Below are 18361 nucleotides of genomic sequence, written 5' to 3'. Positions count from 1 at the left end.
AAGCAAAATAAATAAACTAGCCACTCTATCCTCTCCTAGACACAAAACAATAACTATTTGGTAGACAGTACAAAATGCTGCACCAAACGTTGGAAAATTTTATTTCTAATATGCGAATTATCATCAACTTTTTTTTTACAGTATTTGTTCATAGGTATCTTGGAGTTTTAAATTCTCATATACCAAATTAGAATAATATTTTTTCCTTACCTAACACATCAGAACATAAAAAAATCTCTTTGCTGCTACCCACCCTACTATCAGTTCATAAATATTTTTACCAGTTCAAAAAACTGATTCCAAAACAAAAATTAAAAAATATTAGCACTGCCATTCTCATGCTTATTAGGTCACACAATGATGGACTGAATGTAAATAAATGTCACAGAAGGGAAGTAGAGTTACAAGTCCATGATTGCTGTTCTTATGTCAGCCTCTATTATCAAAGTTAAGTCTTCACGGAAGACTTAGAATGACATAACAAAAAGCCCTTTGGGCTGTGAGTGAGGGACTCAGTTCTATTCAAGCTCTACCTGTAAATGTGTTTAGTAACTCTACTCAAGCTCTTTCTTTACTTATTTAACTCCATCCTTGATTCCTAAAATAATAAGGTTGAACAAAATGATCTTGAAGGCGGAGTCTAACTACAAAAATTCTGTGAAGAAACAAAAGAAGCTTCTATTTAATTTCATATCAGAAAATTTAGCTTATCAAATATTTTGAGGTAATAATAAGCTTACTGAAGGAGAAAAGCTCCATTAACATTGTAAATAAAAGTGTAATCATTATCACAATTCATTAACTTCCTAAGCATTATTTTCTGCAGTGAGTTCTACAACTTATGTGTCTTTTTCCTGTGATTGATACAGCTTACTGGGGAGTAGCTTCCATTTTCATGTACATTCTTTCATGTACACATTCTGTTAGTAATTTATTAAGCCAGACTCTTTGAGCTGGCTAACATGGCTAGTCATGTTTTACTTTAAAATACTAGTGAAATTAACTTAAAAAAATCAAGTACTACAACCTCGTGTTACTTCCTTACTCTTATCACTATCTTTTAAAAGTATGCTCTCAATCATCTGTGATGGTGCCAGTCCCTTCTGGTCAAAATTCCCTATTAGCAATGTTGTCGATAAAATTACAGGTTCCTATATAAAACTCTCAGAAGGATATTCTTAACATGTTACCTTTTTAAAAAAGAGGATAGCCTCTTCTGATAGGTAACTGATAGGGCAGAGGAGTAGGCCTTAAAAGAGCACATGCACATTGAAAATGCCACCTTATTCTTGAAACCAAAGATGTACTCACGATGCTTCCCTACCAACCTCCTCCGAAAAGATTAACCTTTTAGAGGTAGCACAGGATGGAACAGAAGTACCTGTTCAGGTTGGTTGGCATTGGAGAGAGGAGTGACCATCCAAATGACATTGAGGTTAATGAGGGCAGCGCTGGTAGTGAAAGTGCAGGGCAGGACTGCTGTCTGACCCCGGGCCACTTGGATACTCCCAGGGCTCTCTGACACTTCCAGGGATGCTGCAACACCTACAGAAGAAGGAACAGGGAGGTTATATGCTCGCCCTTTCCCGACAGTCCAAATTCCTTCAGGACGGTTTGTGTGTTTTATGTTATCACATTATTATTGATCATGTGAACAGACTGACATGATAGTCTTACTAAACAACTGCTGACCAGTCACTGAGTCAAAATAATAAAAATGGTTCATCCCTTTACCTCCTGGAAACTACAACAGAAAAATATTAGAAGCTGTTTACTCTCTTTTGGAAGATGCTACCTGATATGTGGCCAGATTCAAATGCGACACAGATGAATTCAACTGATGGGGTTTGATGAAAGATTAGAAATAAACTGAATTTTCAAAGTGTTGTTACATAAGCACACTGCAAAATTAAATGCTTACATATAAATCTAACAAATCATATAAATCTAACAAAATATGTACAGCACCCACACACAGAAGAGTATACAATGCTAATAAAAGAAATCAGTAAGACTAAATAAATGCAGAGATATGTAATGTTCATGAATGGGAGAGTCAATCTTAAGATGCCAATTGTCCCTAAATTGATCTATAGATTCAGAGCTAGCCCAGTCAAAATCCCAGTAGTCTTTTTGCAGATACTGACAAATTCTAAAACATATAGAAAGACAAAGAACTAGAATAGCCAAAAGAATACTGAAAAAGAAGAACAAAGATGAAGAATTCACACTACCCGATTTTAAAACTTGCTATATAGCTGTAGTAGGACAGTATGGTACTAGCCTTTTAAGGATAGACATACAGATAAATGTCACAGGGTTGAGAGTACTGAAATAAATCTTTATATTTATGGTCAAATGCTTCTCAATAAAGGTACAAGACAATCACATGGGGCAAAAATAGTCTTTTCAACAAATGGTGCGGGGATAATTTGATAGTAATATGCTAAAAATTAAATATTCTGAATACAAAATCAATGGAAAATGATCACAGACCTAAATAAAAATCAACAGAAAATGTTCATAAACCTAAATAATCATAACATACAAGTAGTCAGCAATTTCGTTTACTAGGAATCTACTCAAGTAAAATGAAAACGTATGTCCACACAAAGACTTGTCCATGAATGTTCATAACAGAATTATTTATATATCATGTCCTAAAAAGGAAATAATATAAATATCCATCAACTGGTGAATGGACAAACAAAATGTGATATATCCATACAACAGAATACTGTTCAGAAACAAAAACCATCAAAGTACTGATACATCTTACAACATGCATGAGCCTCCCAAAACATATTTTTCAAAGAAGCCATATGCAAAACACTGTATAATATATGATTCCACACATATAAAATGTCTAGAAAAGGCAAATTTATAGAGACAGAAAATAGATTAGTACCACCTGGGGATACACAGGGTGGCATAGGGACTTGTAAATAGACTTAATGGGACTTTTTAGTGATGGAAAACTAAAACTAGGTTCCTGTGATGGTTGTGCAACTCTGCAAGTTTAAAAGTCACTGAATTTTTTTTTTTTTTTTTTTGAGACACAGTCTCACTCTGTTGCCAGGCTGGAGTTCAGTGGCACGATCTCGGCTCACTGCAAGCTCTGCCTCCCAGGTTCATGCCATTCTCCTGCCTCAGCCTCCCAAGTAGATGGGACTACAGGCACCCGCCACCATGCCCAGCTAATTTTTTTTTGTATTTTTAGTAGAGACGGGGTTTCACCGTGTTAGCCAGGGTGATCTCGATCTCCTGACCTCGTGATCCGGCCGCCTTGGCCTCCCAAAGTGGTGGGATTACAGGCATGAGCCGCCGCACCTGGCCAAAAGTCACTGAATTTTATACTTCAAAGGAGTAATTTTATGGAATATAAATTATATGTCAACAACACTTAAAATTCTAAAAAAGAAAACTGATTCACCAGAGGCAACTCATGGGAAGTCAAAATAACTGTTATCTCTTCTGCAAAGCCTCCTCCCTAGGATGATGAAACAGTATGGAAATAACAGTAGATCAAAATAGGCCATGGAGACCCTAAAAAGAAGTTATTTTAGATCATGAAAAATACATTAAGTCTATGACAGTATCTCAAACTGTTTTACTTTGAAGTGATAGTATCTCAATTCTCCCAAAAAAGTAACAGAATAACATACTGTTACGATTACAATTAGCTTAAAAAATAAACATACGTAACACCTTCCCTGTATAGAACGTCATATTCTTCTGATGATGTTCTCAGGAGTTAAATTTGCAGAATAAAATGTTTCATAAACTGTCTGTGATAGAATATAAAGCATTTGATGACATCAGGAAAAGTTTCTAAGATAAATAACATTAGGGGAAGTCTCTAAATTTTAAAAAAGAAGTTGAAAGAACCTCAGCAATTAGTGACAGAAAGGGAAGGTTACTTGATCATGGAGCAGGCAATGAACAGAATGAGCTACCTCATAAGGCAGAAGTGGGTTAGAGAATGTATTTGTTATAATGATATGATAAATTTAAAATAAATACTGATAGAGATGTTTTTAAGAATAAGTGTGGAAGCCAAACTGGTGCCAAACTTCAGACAATACTTCAAGGAAGAGGTAAAGGAAATATAATGCCAACTTAAACTATACGGGATTGTAAGTACCCTCCACCAGCAATTCACTAATTTCAAGCTTAACTCAAATAATCTTTGATACAAGTTTTTAAAAATGACCAATATGAACTAAGAAAGAGAAAGAGAAAGCAACTGCAACAGGGTGAGCAGAGGACAAGGAGCTGTGCGGGACAGGGCTGGGAGCCAGGGAAGCAACAGGACTGCTGGCACAGAGCCAGCCTCTGCGGCAGCAGAAGTTGTGAAAGGCCAACTTCACTTACTTCATGTTTTTACATAAGGTCAATCCTAACATCTCACATTCTGAAATAGCTGAAGAAGAAATATTCCAGATGAGCTGCTTTCAGAACTTGCAAAGGTGTAGGTTTGAAGCTGTACAAATCGGGTCTGAAATGTGGTACTTTCATCTATTTAGCTGCATGTCCCCAAACAAGTAGCTTCATCTCTGAGTCTGTTGCTTCATCTGTAAAACAGAGCTAAATATTATCATCACATCATACAAGGGGTATGATGAGGGCAGTACCAGATGCTGAGGATGACTACCACCACCACTACTATTGCTAGCTAATATTTAGGTCACACTGACTACACCAAGTCCACATTAAGCTCTCTCTACATATAACATATATTATATATATATGTATACACAAACTCATTTAATCCTATAGGGTACTGACATTATTTTCATTTTACAGAAGAATAGAAAAACAGAGAATTAAAAATACAGCTCAAGGTTGCACAGTGGCAAAGCTAGGAAGTGGTAAGGTCTGGCTTCAAACCCAGGCAGTTAGTCTATAAGGAACACAAACTTACTACTACACATAACTCAACACACAGAAATCATTCCATATATGTTTGCTGTTATTATTATCACTACAATATTATATGATGACAAACTTTAAAACTAGAATGGACTTTTACGTAAAGGAATTAGAAACTCCTTCTACTTCCTGCTTCTCAATCTGCAAATCAGTTTCAGTCTGCCTCACCCTCATCTCCCTCTCCCCTGTCAGATTAGAGGAGTTTATCTAGGACCAATCCTGTATGTGAGCTTCAAATACCATCTGTTTGGCCCCCTTAGTGACCTTATCATAGACTGCCCCCTCCCGTAACTTCAACCCCTTTCTCTGCACTGGAGACTTCCTGATAGCATTTAAACATCCTCAAGTATTTAAACTGAAAACAAAATTCCTACCTCCCTACACCCCACAGTCCTCACCAGGGAGGCCCTAGCTCTCTGATACTTCATGTTAATCTTTTTGAAAGCACTATCTATACTCTCTCCACAGAATCTATTCCTGCTCCATAGTCTTCAATCTACTTCTGCCCCAATCACTTCTTAAAAACAATTTTCCCTAGGCTTCCCAGAGACCTCCTTGTGGCTGTATGATACTTGCAATCATTCTTGGACTCTGTAAACATCTGACAGAGATGACTCTTCCCTCGTCCTTAAAACACACCTTTCCCTTAGCTTCAGTGATGTTAATATAATTCATTTCTGGTTTTCCTCCCAACTCTCTGGACAACTCTCACTTCCTCTTGCTGTTTTACCCTTTTCCCCATGGTTACTAAATGTTGGTATTTCTTAAAGTGCTGCCTTGATGCCTTATTCTAAACTATCTCCTTACAGAATTTCACTTACCATCATGAATTCAATTCTCATATAAATGCTAATGGCTTTCAAATTTATATCTCTAATCAAAACCTCTCCTCTTATATCCAATTGCCTCCTAGACTTCACCATGTGGCTACTTCAAAGGCACCTCAAAAATCTGCTTGTCCAAGATCAAACTATTCCTTTGCATGCCCACCTCCCAAATATACTCTGGCTCCTTCCTGATGTTCCCTATGGTTGTGAATGGCTCGAACAGGGCCAAGCTGGGCAAGCCAGACATTTAGAAATCTTCAAGTCAACTCTGTCATCATCTCCCAAACCCAATCCATGATCAAATCTGGCACATTTTACCAATTAAATTTCTCTTGACTCCTGGAATCTGAGCCTTTGCTCTGTTTTCTGCCTTTCCTCTGTCTGGTTTGCTTTGTTCCAAACCTCAACTTCTTTACTTAGTAACCTACTCATAAACCCCAGCTTCTTTACTTAGTAACCTACTCATCATTTACAATAGCTCAAGTGATACCTTCTCACAAGAAAAGCCCTGACCTCTCAGTCTAGGTCAGAGTCTCACAAAGTAGTGTCAGAACACCACCAAGCTTTTAATCATACCTTGTGATTATTTAACAAATCCTCATTCATATACTGTATGGTCTAAGAAAGCATACCATAGGAACTCAATAAATACATGTTGCTAAACTGATCTAATCCAATTCATTCAATTTCCACATGAAATATCAGGGTGTGTATATATATGTATATATATATATACCCTGAGATATATATATACACACACACATATGTGTATATACATATATGTATATGTATGTGTGTGTGTGTGTGTGTGTGTGTGTATATATATATATATACATCAGATGCCAAAACAGACTTTTAAGACAAACTGCCCTGAAGAATTTGCACAAAGAAGATGGATGAAAATTGGTTATATAACTTTGAAGACTACAATAAGGGAATAAATGAGTCAGGGGTTGAAGTCTGTAAAGAGGCTTTGTGGAGAGAACTTTTAAATTAGGGCTGTGGTACACTAAAAGACTCACTCACCCTATTCTCACCTTATAGGTGAACACATATAAAAGCTGGTTCAGGGTCTTCTTAGGCCTAACAAGAGGGCTCACTGATGGGACCTCAGTAGAGGAAAGTTGAAGCCAGACATCTGGACTCCTAGAGAGTTATCTCACTGGCCGTCAGGGAACCATACTTATAATTCTGTATATAAATTAAGATTTTCTTATTTTGTTTCATTTTTTTAAATTCAAAGTGGTCAGAAAAGTTGTATGGTCTGCTTTAGTTCTCATCTAGGGAAAGAACTGACTCGTGAATGAATTTAAAGGTATGCAGAAGATGAAATTAAGTTACTCTGTGAATGTGTCTCATGGTTCCTCTTTAGTACATTAATAGAACCATGTGTAATAAAAAGTTTCTTAGAGTAATAAAAAGTTTCTTAGAGTAAGAAGGAGGGAAATTGGTGTTTTTTTGCATTTTTGATGCTTAATTTTTTCTATCCTATTAAAAAAACCAAAAACCCTATTTCCTTTTAAAGTATATTTCCATGTTTGAAACTCTAGGCAAGAATTTAAACTTGAACGCTAAATATTAGATTAAAAATCCACTTAGGCTGGGTGCAGTGGCTCACACTGGTAATCCCAAGCACTTTGGGAGGCTGAGGCAGGCAGATCACTTGAGGTCAGGAGTTTGAGACCAGCCTGGCCAACATGGTGAAACTCCATCTCTACCAAAAATACAAAAATTAGCCAGGCATGGTGGTGGGCGCCTGTAGTCCCAGCTACTTAGGAGGCTGAGGCAGGAGAGTCGCTTTAACCTGGGAGGTGGAGGTTGCAGTGAGCCAAGATTGCACCACTGCACTCCAACCTGGGCGACAGAGTGAGATTCCATCTCAAAAAAAAAAAAAAAAAAACACTTAAAACATCTTACAATTTGCAATATTTACATGTAAAATGCATAATTTAAGAGTCAAAGTGACAGCATTTTGCACTTGAATCTTTTCTTTGTACTTTCACTTGAGTCAACTCATGAATTCTAAATGACTCTCAGCAATTACATAGAAAGGACATAAAGTACATGGTCATATTTCCTCTGAGGAGTTAAAGTCATAAATACAGTTGTCTATAATCTTTATTTAGACTCCTATTTCCCAAGATTTAAAGCAGAAAGGCATGCACATTATCTCAAACCTCTTGGTACATGTTAGAGGAAATGAAGCTGGCAACAAAGAATCTTTAAAAATCCTAGGAGGTACCATCCACACTACACAGCCAAGAGAACAGACAATGGACATTTTACTGTGATCTGCCTACTGCTAGAGTCAAATGACATGAAATCTCCCCTGCAAACGCATCAGAGATTGAACATCGGAAGTTCACAATGCAGACTGGCCCAAGCAATCCAATGGAGATTTCACAACAGTGTTCTCTGATGACTATGGAGCAAGTGCTTATGTTTCAGGATCAGCCCAACTGCCAGAACACTTCCCTCTGGGAATATAATCAGCAAAGCATCAAAAAGACCTTTATGGCACTTTCGGAGGCCTATGTTATCCTTCTGCCTAAAATGTTAATATCAGTGGTCACAAAATGCTTATTGGTTTATATTATCCCATATGATCTCACAAGTATTTCTTACATAAAGACATGTAATACAAATTTATTTAACCTATCAAATTAAGTTTTATAGTTTATCAGACTGACATGAATTCAAAAAGTAAAAATTCTACACTATCCTCCTTGTTTTCTGAAGGAAACTAAGGAATACCACAATTCTGTAGTATTGTAGTAGTTTTTTAAACAAATCATTCTCCCTTCATATTTTAACCAAATTTTAATTAGATGAAATAATCTACCTTTATAATTACCATATAATCTTTTTACAAACTGCCATCTCAACTAAAAAAAAAAGTCTGTGTTAGCTGAAATTCAATTATATTTTGGCCATCTACTCAGCGCTAAGTGAAATGAAGAGTAATAGCTAATTTATCAATATAGATGGCTCTATTACATATTGGTCATCTACATTAATCAATTTACAGGATCACTGCCAAGTTTCTACTTCATTTTATGCCATATCGCACAATATATTTTATGGTTAGTACACAATGGCAAGCTACCATAAAATTATATATCCTCATTTTCTGGCTGAAGCATTAAACATTCATTACACAGTCTATGTAACATGTAATAGTCTGGCTGTAATATGTAATTGTATTCTATTTCTATGGTACTACAGTTTCCCCTCAGATATAATTTCAGTGCTTTCTCATTGACTTCTCCCCTTCAACCACAAACATTGCTCAGGGACCATCCCAAGGGCAAAGAGCATGCCTTATACTGAACTAATGAACACTATCTAGATTATCACTCCTCTTTGTCACTTTCCAAAAGATCTCTCTCTATATATATGTGTGTGTGTGTGTGTGTACATACGTATGTATGTGTATATACATATGTGTGTATACACGCTTATTTGATTCCTACATGTCATGGCATATATATTACGTGGGTAGCATTAACTCAGCAGTATCTCCTAAAACTTGGTGTGAATTTTATCAGAATTCTCTTCAGCAAGTTTCCTATTATTATCACTTCCTCCTGATTTCATATCTGGCTATCAGCTTACGTATTCTACTCCATTTAGGAATCCCCTTTTGGGGAGCAGTTAGTAACACCAGGCCTGCATTTCACATGGCAATTGATTAGTGCTGCCCCTTTAGACAAAGCAGGAGCTTTCCACACTGCCAGGATCCCCACCCACTTCCTGTTATCCCACGATATAACTCACTTTACTCCATCATGTTACCTGTCTGACTCCTGTGGGCATTTATGTTTGCAACCCCTTATTTAAAACTAAGCAAGTAATGTGATTATAATTAGCTATAAAGAACCAAGGCACAAAAGCAGAACCAGGTTTTGCAGTGTTATGATGGACATGCTACTATGATTGCTACCACACTCAAAACTGACTTCAGAGAAAGGAGAAAGAAGCAATTCCTTGAACATGAGTCACTATGGTTTATGACACAGGATCTTATTTATATCCTGGCTACAAGTGATTGTACCAGAAATCAGCATTTCACCAAGGAGAGGCTGGACAGCTAATTATGAGGTAATTTATAAGATAATATAGTTTGGGAAAGTAAAAGAGTTTGGGAAAGCAATAGCATGTGAAGAGAGAAGAGTCAAATAACTAAAACAGGCATAAAGAGGGATATTACATAATGATAAAAGGGCGGGCTGATTCATCAAGAACCTAACAGTCCTGTGTATGCACCTCACAACAGAGCTTCAAAGTACAAGAAGCAAATACTGACAGAATTAAAAGGAGAAAAAGTGAAAAACCTGCAATTATGGTTGGTGATTGCAACACGTCTCAGTCATTAACTTATAGAACAGACAAAAACAGTAAAAACACAGAAGACCTGAACAATGAACTTAATATAAATGAAAAGTTCTGGATGTTCTACCTAACATCATAGAATATACATTATTTTAAAGTAGACATGGAACATCAATTAAGGCAGAACATATTCTGGACTATAAAATGAACTTTAGAAATTTTTAAATAATTAAAGTTATACAAAAAACATGAGTTAAACTAAACTCAATAGGAAGAAATCTAGAAAACCATCATGTATTTTTTTTTAAATCACTTTGGGCCAGGTGCAGTGGCTCACGCCTGTAATCCCAGCACTTTGGGACACCAAGGCAGGTGGATCACCTGAGGTCAGGAGTTCAAGACCAGCTTGGCCAACATGGCGAAACCCCATCTCTACTAAAAATATAAAAATTAGCCGGGCATGGTGGCATATGCCTATAGTCCCAGCTACTTGGGAGGCTGAGGCAGGAGAACTGCTTGAACCCAGGAGGTAAAGGTTGCAGTGAGCCAAGATCGCGCCACTGCACTCCAGCCCCGATGACAGAGCAAGACTCCATGTCAAAAAAAAAAAAAATCACTTCTAAATAATTCACAGGTCAAAGAAGAAATCAAAAGGAAAATTAGAAAATATTTTTAATTATGTGAGTATGAAAACACAACATATCAAATTTATGGAGAAGCAACCAAAGCATTACTTAGAGAAAAGTAATAGCATCTAAATGTGCATATTAGAAAAGAAGAAAAGTTTATAATCAATGACCTAAGTTTCTACCTTAAGAAACTTTTTTAAAAGTAATTTAAATTAAATCAAATGCAGGCATACAGAAGCAAAATATAAAGAGAGTAGAATTTAATAAAAATAAAGACAGAAAAACAACAGGGTAAATCAATAACATCAAAATTTAGTTATCTGAGGTCAATAAAATTTATAAATCTCTAACCAGACTGACAAAGAATAAAGAGAAAAGTCATAAATTATTAATATCAGATATGAAAGAAGAGACATAATTACAGATCCTACAGACATTAAAAGAAGAACAAAGAGATATTATCAGTACCAATAATTCAAATAGCTAACAAATTTAACGGTAAAAGATTTTCCTCCTACAGTAAGGAACAAGGAGAGATGTCTGCTCTTGCCACTTCTATTTAACATGCAGATTGTAGTCACTGCAATAAGGCAAGAACAAGAATTAAAAGACATATAGATTGAAAATTTGAAGTAAAATTGTATTTATTTGCAGATAACACAACTATCTACATTAAAAATTCTTACAAGTCTACAAAAAAACAACTAATTCTAATAAATGAGTTTAGCAAGGTTTCAGAAATCAAGGCCAATATACAAATAGCAACTATTTTTCTATACAGTAGCAATGAACATTTGGAAATTAAAATTTTAAAATGATACCACTTATAATAGCATCCAAAACATGAAATACTTAGGGATAACCTTAAGAAAATATCTGTAAGATCTGTGCAATGAAAATTACAAAATTTTCCTGAGAGAAATTTAAAGACTTTACTGCATGGAGAGACAAACTGTGACCATCAGTCAAAAGACTCAATACTGTTAAGAGGTCAAGTCAACCCAAATTTATCTTTAGATTTAACAGAATCCAAATCAAATTTTCAGTGAGCTGTTTTGTATAAATAGACAAATTACTCCTGAAATGTATGTACAAAAGTGAATATTAGAATAGAATAGAATAATTTTCAAAAAGAAAGTTATAAAGTAATATAGATAAAGTAGCATTGGAATAAGGACATATAGAGAGTCCAAAAATTGATTCATACATAAATGGGCAATTGATTTCCAACAAAGGTGTCAAAGCCATTCAGGGGGAAAAGTTTACTCTTTTTGAAAAACTGCACTGGGAGAAAAAATAATCTCCATATGCAAAAAAAAAAAAAAAACCACCTCTACCCTTATCTAATACTTTATATAAAAATTAACTCAAAATAGGTAAGAAATGTAAACATATCAATAAAACTATAAAACTTCTGGAAGAAAACACAGGAGAAATTCTCTATGACTCTGGGTTAGAAAAAGCCTTCTGGAATAGGATACAAAATGCATTAACCACTTAAAAATTGATAAGACCTCATCAAAATTAACAGTTTCTTGTCTTCAAAAGACACTATTAAGAAAATAAAAATGCGAGCCATAGGTTGGGAAAAAATATTTTCAAAACACAAGTTCTTATATTTATAATACCTAAAAACTCTTAAAATTCAACAAAACAAACAGTCCAATTTTTTAAATGCACAAAAGATTTGAACAGACACTTCACTATACATAGAAACCATACAAATGAGTAATAACATCCTGAAAAGATGCTCCACTTCATTAGTCAACAGGGAACTTAAAACCATATTGGGATAATACAAAACATCAACTAGAATATATTATATTAACAAGACAATGCTAAGTGTTGACGAGAATGTAGAACAACTAACTCTCATAAATTTCTGAAGGAAGTGAAAAGTAGTATAGTCGTTTGGAAACATTTTCACATTTTATTACAAAATTAAATGTACACTTAACTATACAATCTAGCAATTCCAATTCTAGATATTTATGCAAGACAAGTAAAGATACAGATCTACAGAAAAACCTATATGCAAATGTTCACTGCATCTTTATTTGTAATAGCCAAAATACCAGACACAACTCAAATGCCCATCAACTTGCAAATGGATAAAACAATTGTGACACAGCCATTTAATGAAATATTACTTGTGAACAAAAAAAAACACGCAAACTTCTGATATATGCAAAATGACTAAATATTAAAGCTATTGTGCTAAGTGAAATAATCCAGAAACAAATGGCTATATACTGCATGTATCCATTTAAAAAAAAAATCTATGGAGAAAGCAAAACTATACAGGCAGAAAACAAAGCAGCAGTTGCCAGATGCTGGTGCTGGGACTGAGGGTTAGAGTTGGGCAGAGAATACTACATAGGGCAGAAGGGAACTCCTTGGAGTTATAGAAATAGTGTATATCATGGTTATGGTAGTGAACACAAGATGAAACATTTGTCAAAACACAGCAAACTATATACCTAGACAGAGGGATTTTATAGTATGTAAGTTATATGAATCTGATTTTTAAATTTTTTTTTTAGAAAAAGGTATGTTGGAAAGCTCACAGAATCATGGAGATGGCTTGAGAAACAAATTAAGAGCTAATCTTCCAGGAAAACATCCATAACTACACTGTAAAACTGGCTTAAGAAAATTGCTACAACTGCCCCTGTCACCAAATCCCAAATGCCAAAACTTTACTGCAACTACAAATGATGTCCCAGTGCTATATCAGGCACTTAACCCTACAACACTATCATCCTGCAAAGCCATACTCTTATGCTGCTATCTGTGCTAGCAATAGAAGCTCAACATAGAACTTGTTCTGTCATATTTCTTCTTTCAAGTTTCTTCTTTCAAGTCAGGGTCAGAGACTCTATGTGAATCTGACTGAAGGGCCGAAGTCCAAGCTACACAAGAGGTCAGAAATTTAAGTTCTCATTTCTAACACTGGGGAGGTAGACTCATAATGTGGGAATTCCTTCAAATAGAAATACTATTCAAAATATGATTTGTCAGCCATGAATACAACTATGCTGACTATAGCAAGCAACAAATGAAAACATTAACAATTATGTCTTTCTCCTTCCTCTCTCCTACCTCTTCTAAGCCTATCTTTGTCAAGTCGTCTGTGTATTCCTTTATCTTGTGGGCTTTGCAGGGTGGAAAGATGAAACTACTAAAGACCAACAGGCTTCCTGTCTCTTGTGAAGCCTATGCTCACTGAGGAAGCTATAGTAGGGCAGAGGAGGTAGGAGGGCCTGCCTTTGAGCCTGATCAAGGAGAAAAAATACTACTGGGAGGGGAATGGAAGTTGGCCAAGTTCCTTGACAAGACGAGATCCATGCTCTCCGTTGCTCAGAGGACAAAGGAAATAACGGTGCCTCAAAGAGGATGGCTGTCCTGGAGACTGGGGCTCTGGTCATCACAACATTCCATGTGTCCTACAAGGCACAGAAGCTGCAGAGCAACACAAAGGATCCTGTGGGCTTGAACAAAAAGCAGTTACTCCACAGAAGACCAGAGGGGTCCTCCCAGCATTCTGGCTCTGTAAGAGAGACTGCAGCATATAGAGCGGAACCCCAATAATTGATAATTATCACAATGATTTTTTTAAAAAGGGGTCTCAGATTTGAATTCAACTTGACATTTTAAAAAACAGATAGACATTTCTTACAAAACTTTGTGGAGCCTAGAAATGATTAATAAAGTTTAAAAATAAATCTTAATGCCCCAAGCATTAGATAAGGACTTTAAAAAAGATCTCGGTGCTTTCAAAAATTTCAGAAATCATAGTTTAAAGACAAGGCAGGGAATGGGCAGAGAAAACTGACAGAATCTAGGGGCTATTTTTTCACTATTTCAGGATTGTCTTTTATTACAATGATAACCCTCTAGCCAAATCTGAACTTCCCTGTGACTGGCTTTTTTCAGGGAAAATAAAAATTTCTTGCTGCTTAGCTTTCTAAAGGACTTCTGAAAATCTAGGCTTTTAACTTGGATAATGAATAGGGTGAGAAGAATGTATTTTTCTTTCCTGTATACAGAACACTCTCTAACATTGTGATGCTATAGTTGTGTGTCCTTATCAGTCTGGTTACTACATTGAGATTTATATTAGGAAATGCTATCTAGAGTTTCCAGATGGCAAGAGGCCAGATAAAGGGCCTTTGCTGTTAAATACAACCGTGTACTCTCAACTTCACCACTTGGTTGAATATAGCTCTACTTGGCTATAATGAGCAAGCTCCATTTGTTTAATGAAGCATTCATATGACAAAAGTGGCTAAATCAACAAGTAGAGTTATTTATGAACAAATAAAGCCATCTGAAACCATCAGGAAGGATGTTACATTCTGAAACCAATTAAATTCTTTTTAAAAATGGCTCAACTGAAATATTTTATTCTTGTTCACCAGTAACACTGCTTCTTTCCAAATTAAACACTATTTTTAAATTTTTTCTTGATTTTTAGATATGTTTGTGTTAGTACTAATTTAACTTCTAACTAGTTTAAAGCATTCTTCAGTTTTTAACATACAAATATTTTAAATGTGGAAGTAGAGAGTTTGGTTATCCTTTTAGAAGTTCTCTTGAAGTCTGGGAATATCAATAGAGGTAATATGGCATCATCATTAGGTTCTGATACAATGTATCTAGGTTTACTTTCTATGACCTTCAAGGCTCTGCTTAATCTGACCTTTGCCTATCCTTCCAGCCGGTCTTATAGTACTTTCTTCCACAGTGGACTTTGCTCAGGTTCAGCAACACACTGCACTCCCCCATCTAAGATTTATGTGGTCTATTGCCTTAGCTTGAAATACATACATACACACACACACACACACACACACACACACACACGATCCCTCTCATTTCTACCCATCCTTTAGATTTCAAAATTCTGCTGCTCTCCAGAACAGACTACCCTTCCTTTTTAAACGCCCTCATGACACCCTGTACTTCCTTAATATAGTCATGACACTTTAAATTCTCTTAATAGAGGCCTTTCTCAATTTGATTCTAAGTAGAACCTATATACTCAGGTCTCAGCACACAGAGACCATAATACGGTAAATGTTCAATATATTTGATGTTCAGTGTACTTGGTGCTATTCATCAAGAACTTATGTGCCAAGTATTGTTTTAAGCGGTTTATATAAAGCTTAGTAACAAACAAGACTTGGAGGTGATATGATTATTAATCGTATTTTATGGATGAGGAAACTGAGACCCAGAGATGGAGCTGGCATTCAAAACAATGTCTAGTGTGACTCCAGAGCCTTTCCTAACTCCTACCCCTTAAAGCCTCTGAGGAATGCTGAAAAGAGCACAGGACGTAGAATCCAGGTACAGCTACTGACTAATTGTGTAGCCTGGGGCACATTATTTTAACCTGTTGGCCTTAGTTTTTCGGCATCTTTAAGAAAAGGCATAAAAATATCTGCCTCACAAAATCACTTTGAAGAAATATACATTAAATGCCTTGCACAAATGAGGTTTTTAATAAATAGCAATTGAATTTGATCTCAAAAAGTAACCTAATGTACAAATAAGCAGGAAAAAAAAAACAGAAAACAAAGGAAAGAAAATAGCATGTATTCACCTAGAGTCATATAATGGTCCCAGTAGCATTAAAATTCTCAAGAAAATTGTGGTCATACTCTTATTTTGACAGAGACCTACAACTGTGATTATTAAAAGTAATACAAAGTTGCTCTTAAGTATATATTAGGAAGAAGCTTATTTTGGCATATGAATTATTACATATCTATGCTTTCCACCCTGCCACCTCAGAGTAAAGTCAAAAAACTTCCCATGATGAAGCCGTGGTGAAATTCAAAAGTGAAATGTAAATGAGAAGTAGGAAAGAAATATTAAAAAACAAAAATTGGTAGGAAATGAAAAGATAAAACTAAATGAAACCACAGAGTGCCGGAAGAATAAGCAAGTAAAGAATAGAGGAAGATAATGGGGATAGAAGGCACTGTATTGTTGACAGCATCTGATCTAGAGATTAGAGTTATTTCTAAGCAGATTAACCAAATCCCAACTGTTCCACATCAGGTCCTTTCTCTAAGCTTTTCTTACCTCATATCAGCAAATAAAAAATAAAATTTTAAACACACAAATGAAATTAAAGGAAAAACCCACCCACACAAACCAGAAATGTTCCGGGTTGACAATTCATCCTAATAATGCTTATTGTCTCCTTCTGTTCTGTGCCTAGACTAAAATGATGAAAGTCATCAACCTTAAAAGCAGCAAAAAAGAAGAGAATTAGCTCCTCTGTGTAATTTTTTTAAATATAGCATCAAACCATCTTCCCGTCAGCAACAGGCACTGCAGTATTGAAGATCATCACATGAGGGCAGAGGGCATAAAAAAGGATGGTGTGGTGGGAGATTGTTATTTCTGTCCCAGATACAGAGAAGAACTTTCAACCTTATTGTGCTTTTCCTTATCATAACCTTCTCCATAGCAACCATAGAAACTGCAGTAGCAAGAAACAGATGGGAAGACAAAAAATATACATACATTATTAACCATTGGCTACATACACACATACACACATATAAATCCTGAAAAATGAATTCAGTAATGATTTTTTTTAAAAATCATATAACTTCCCCCCCGAAATTTCATATTGCTATGGAAGACTAACCACTAAAACACTAGGCTAGCATAGTATTATTGTAATTTTTCTATAGCACTTATACTTGCAACCTATTTATAGCACTTTACAACAGATTTAATCTCTAAAATGAGACTATTTTACTTAAAAAAAAAAGAAGAGGAGGAAAGAAAGAAATCTTTTGAGGCCCAACAAACAGATTTCTCAATGTTTAGTCCTGAAGAATGGGCTTTTGCCTCCCTTACTATTCCTGAATAACTAAGACTGACATAGTAGTTATGTTATAGGATTATGACTTTGTGTCCAATGTATGTCATACAGATGGTAAAAAGCACTTCTTACCCCTATCAGTCATTCTCCTGAGTTTAAAACCAGAAATTCTAGAAAGGGTCACCACTAACAAGCATTCTTATGACAGGTAAAACAATAAGAGTACAGTCACTCTTTGGGCACAACACTCCCTACTCTGCTATCACTGTTTCTTTATTTTGGCTTAACGTTTTTAACTGCTTAACAAATAAATGCACATGGCCGGGCGCGGTGGCTCACGCCTCTAATCCCAGCACTTTGGGAGGCCAAGGCAGGCGGATCATGAGGTCAGGAGCTGCTTCCACCAACTTCTGAGTTAAAGGGTTGAGAAAATTGTTAAGAATTTAAGGTACTACAACTACTTAAACAATATTAGTAATTTCCTTCCAAATGATTTTTAAAGTTACTCTCTTTTCTCTCCTCCTAAAACAATTTCCAGTTGAGACCAGAAGCAGCAGCAGTCCTAGACACCAACTACAACTTTTCTTCGCACAGTGCATACCCTCTGATATACTGAACCCAACGCCTATCCTCCAGCCCCCTAAGAACTAGAGAGGGAGCCTCACAACATTCCAATTTAATCCTTCAGAAAATTCATTACTCTTCAAAGTCGTCTGTGGTTTTGTGACAAAGATATGACTAGGTGCAAAATGGCTTGCAACTAATTAACAAACATAGAAGCATCCAACAAACAT

The 18361-nt window shown here is 35.8% G+C and overlaps 1 protein-coding gene across 5 annotated transcripts in view; it reads right to left on the bottom strand.

Moving 5' to 3' along the window:
* The window catches only part of IGSF11 (immunoglobulin superfamily member 11), a 225055-nt gene that overhangs the window by 22371 nt on the left and 184323 nt on the right, over positions 1-18361 (bottom strand). For all 5 annotated transcript variants that reach the window (XM_058437471.1, XM_032150111.2, XM_058437472.1 and 2 more), the window contains one exon: positions 1382-1545. In XM_058437471.1, coding sequence (XP_058293454.1) covers positions 1382-1545 — 164 coding nt within the window. The remainder of the gene's footprint in view (positions 1-1381; positions 1546-18361) is intronic.

This window comes from Hylobates moloch, unplaced genomic scaffold (assembly GCF_009828535.3).
Source record: "Hylobates moloch isolate HMO894 unplaced genomic scaffold, HMol_V3 SCAFFOLD_4, whole genome shotgun sequence".
Lineage (NCBI taxonomy): Eukaryota > Metazoa > Chordata > Mammalia > Primates > Hylobatidae > Hylobates > Hylobates moloch.
Note: the sequence above shows the minus strand (reverse complement) of the source record. Positions and strands in the feature narration are given on the sequence as shown.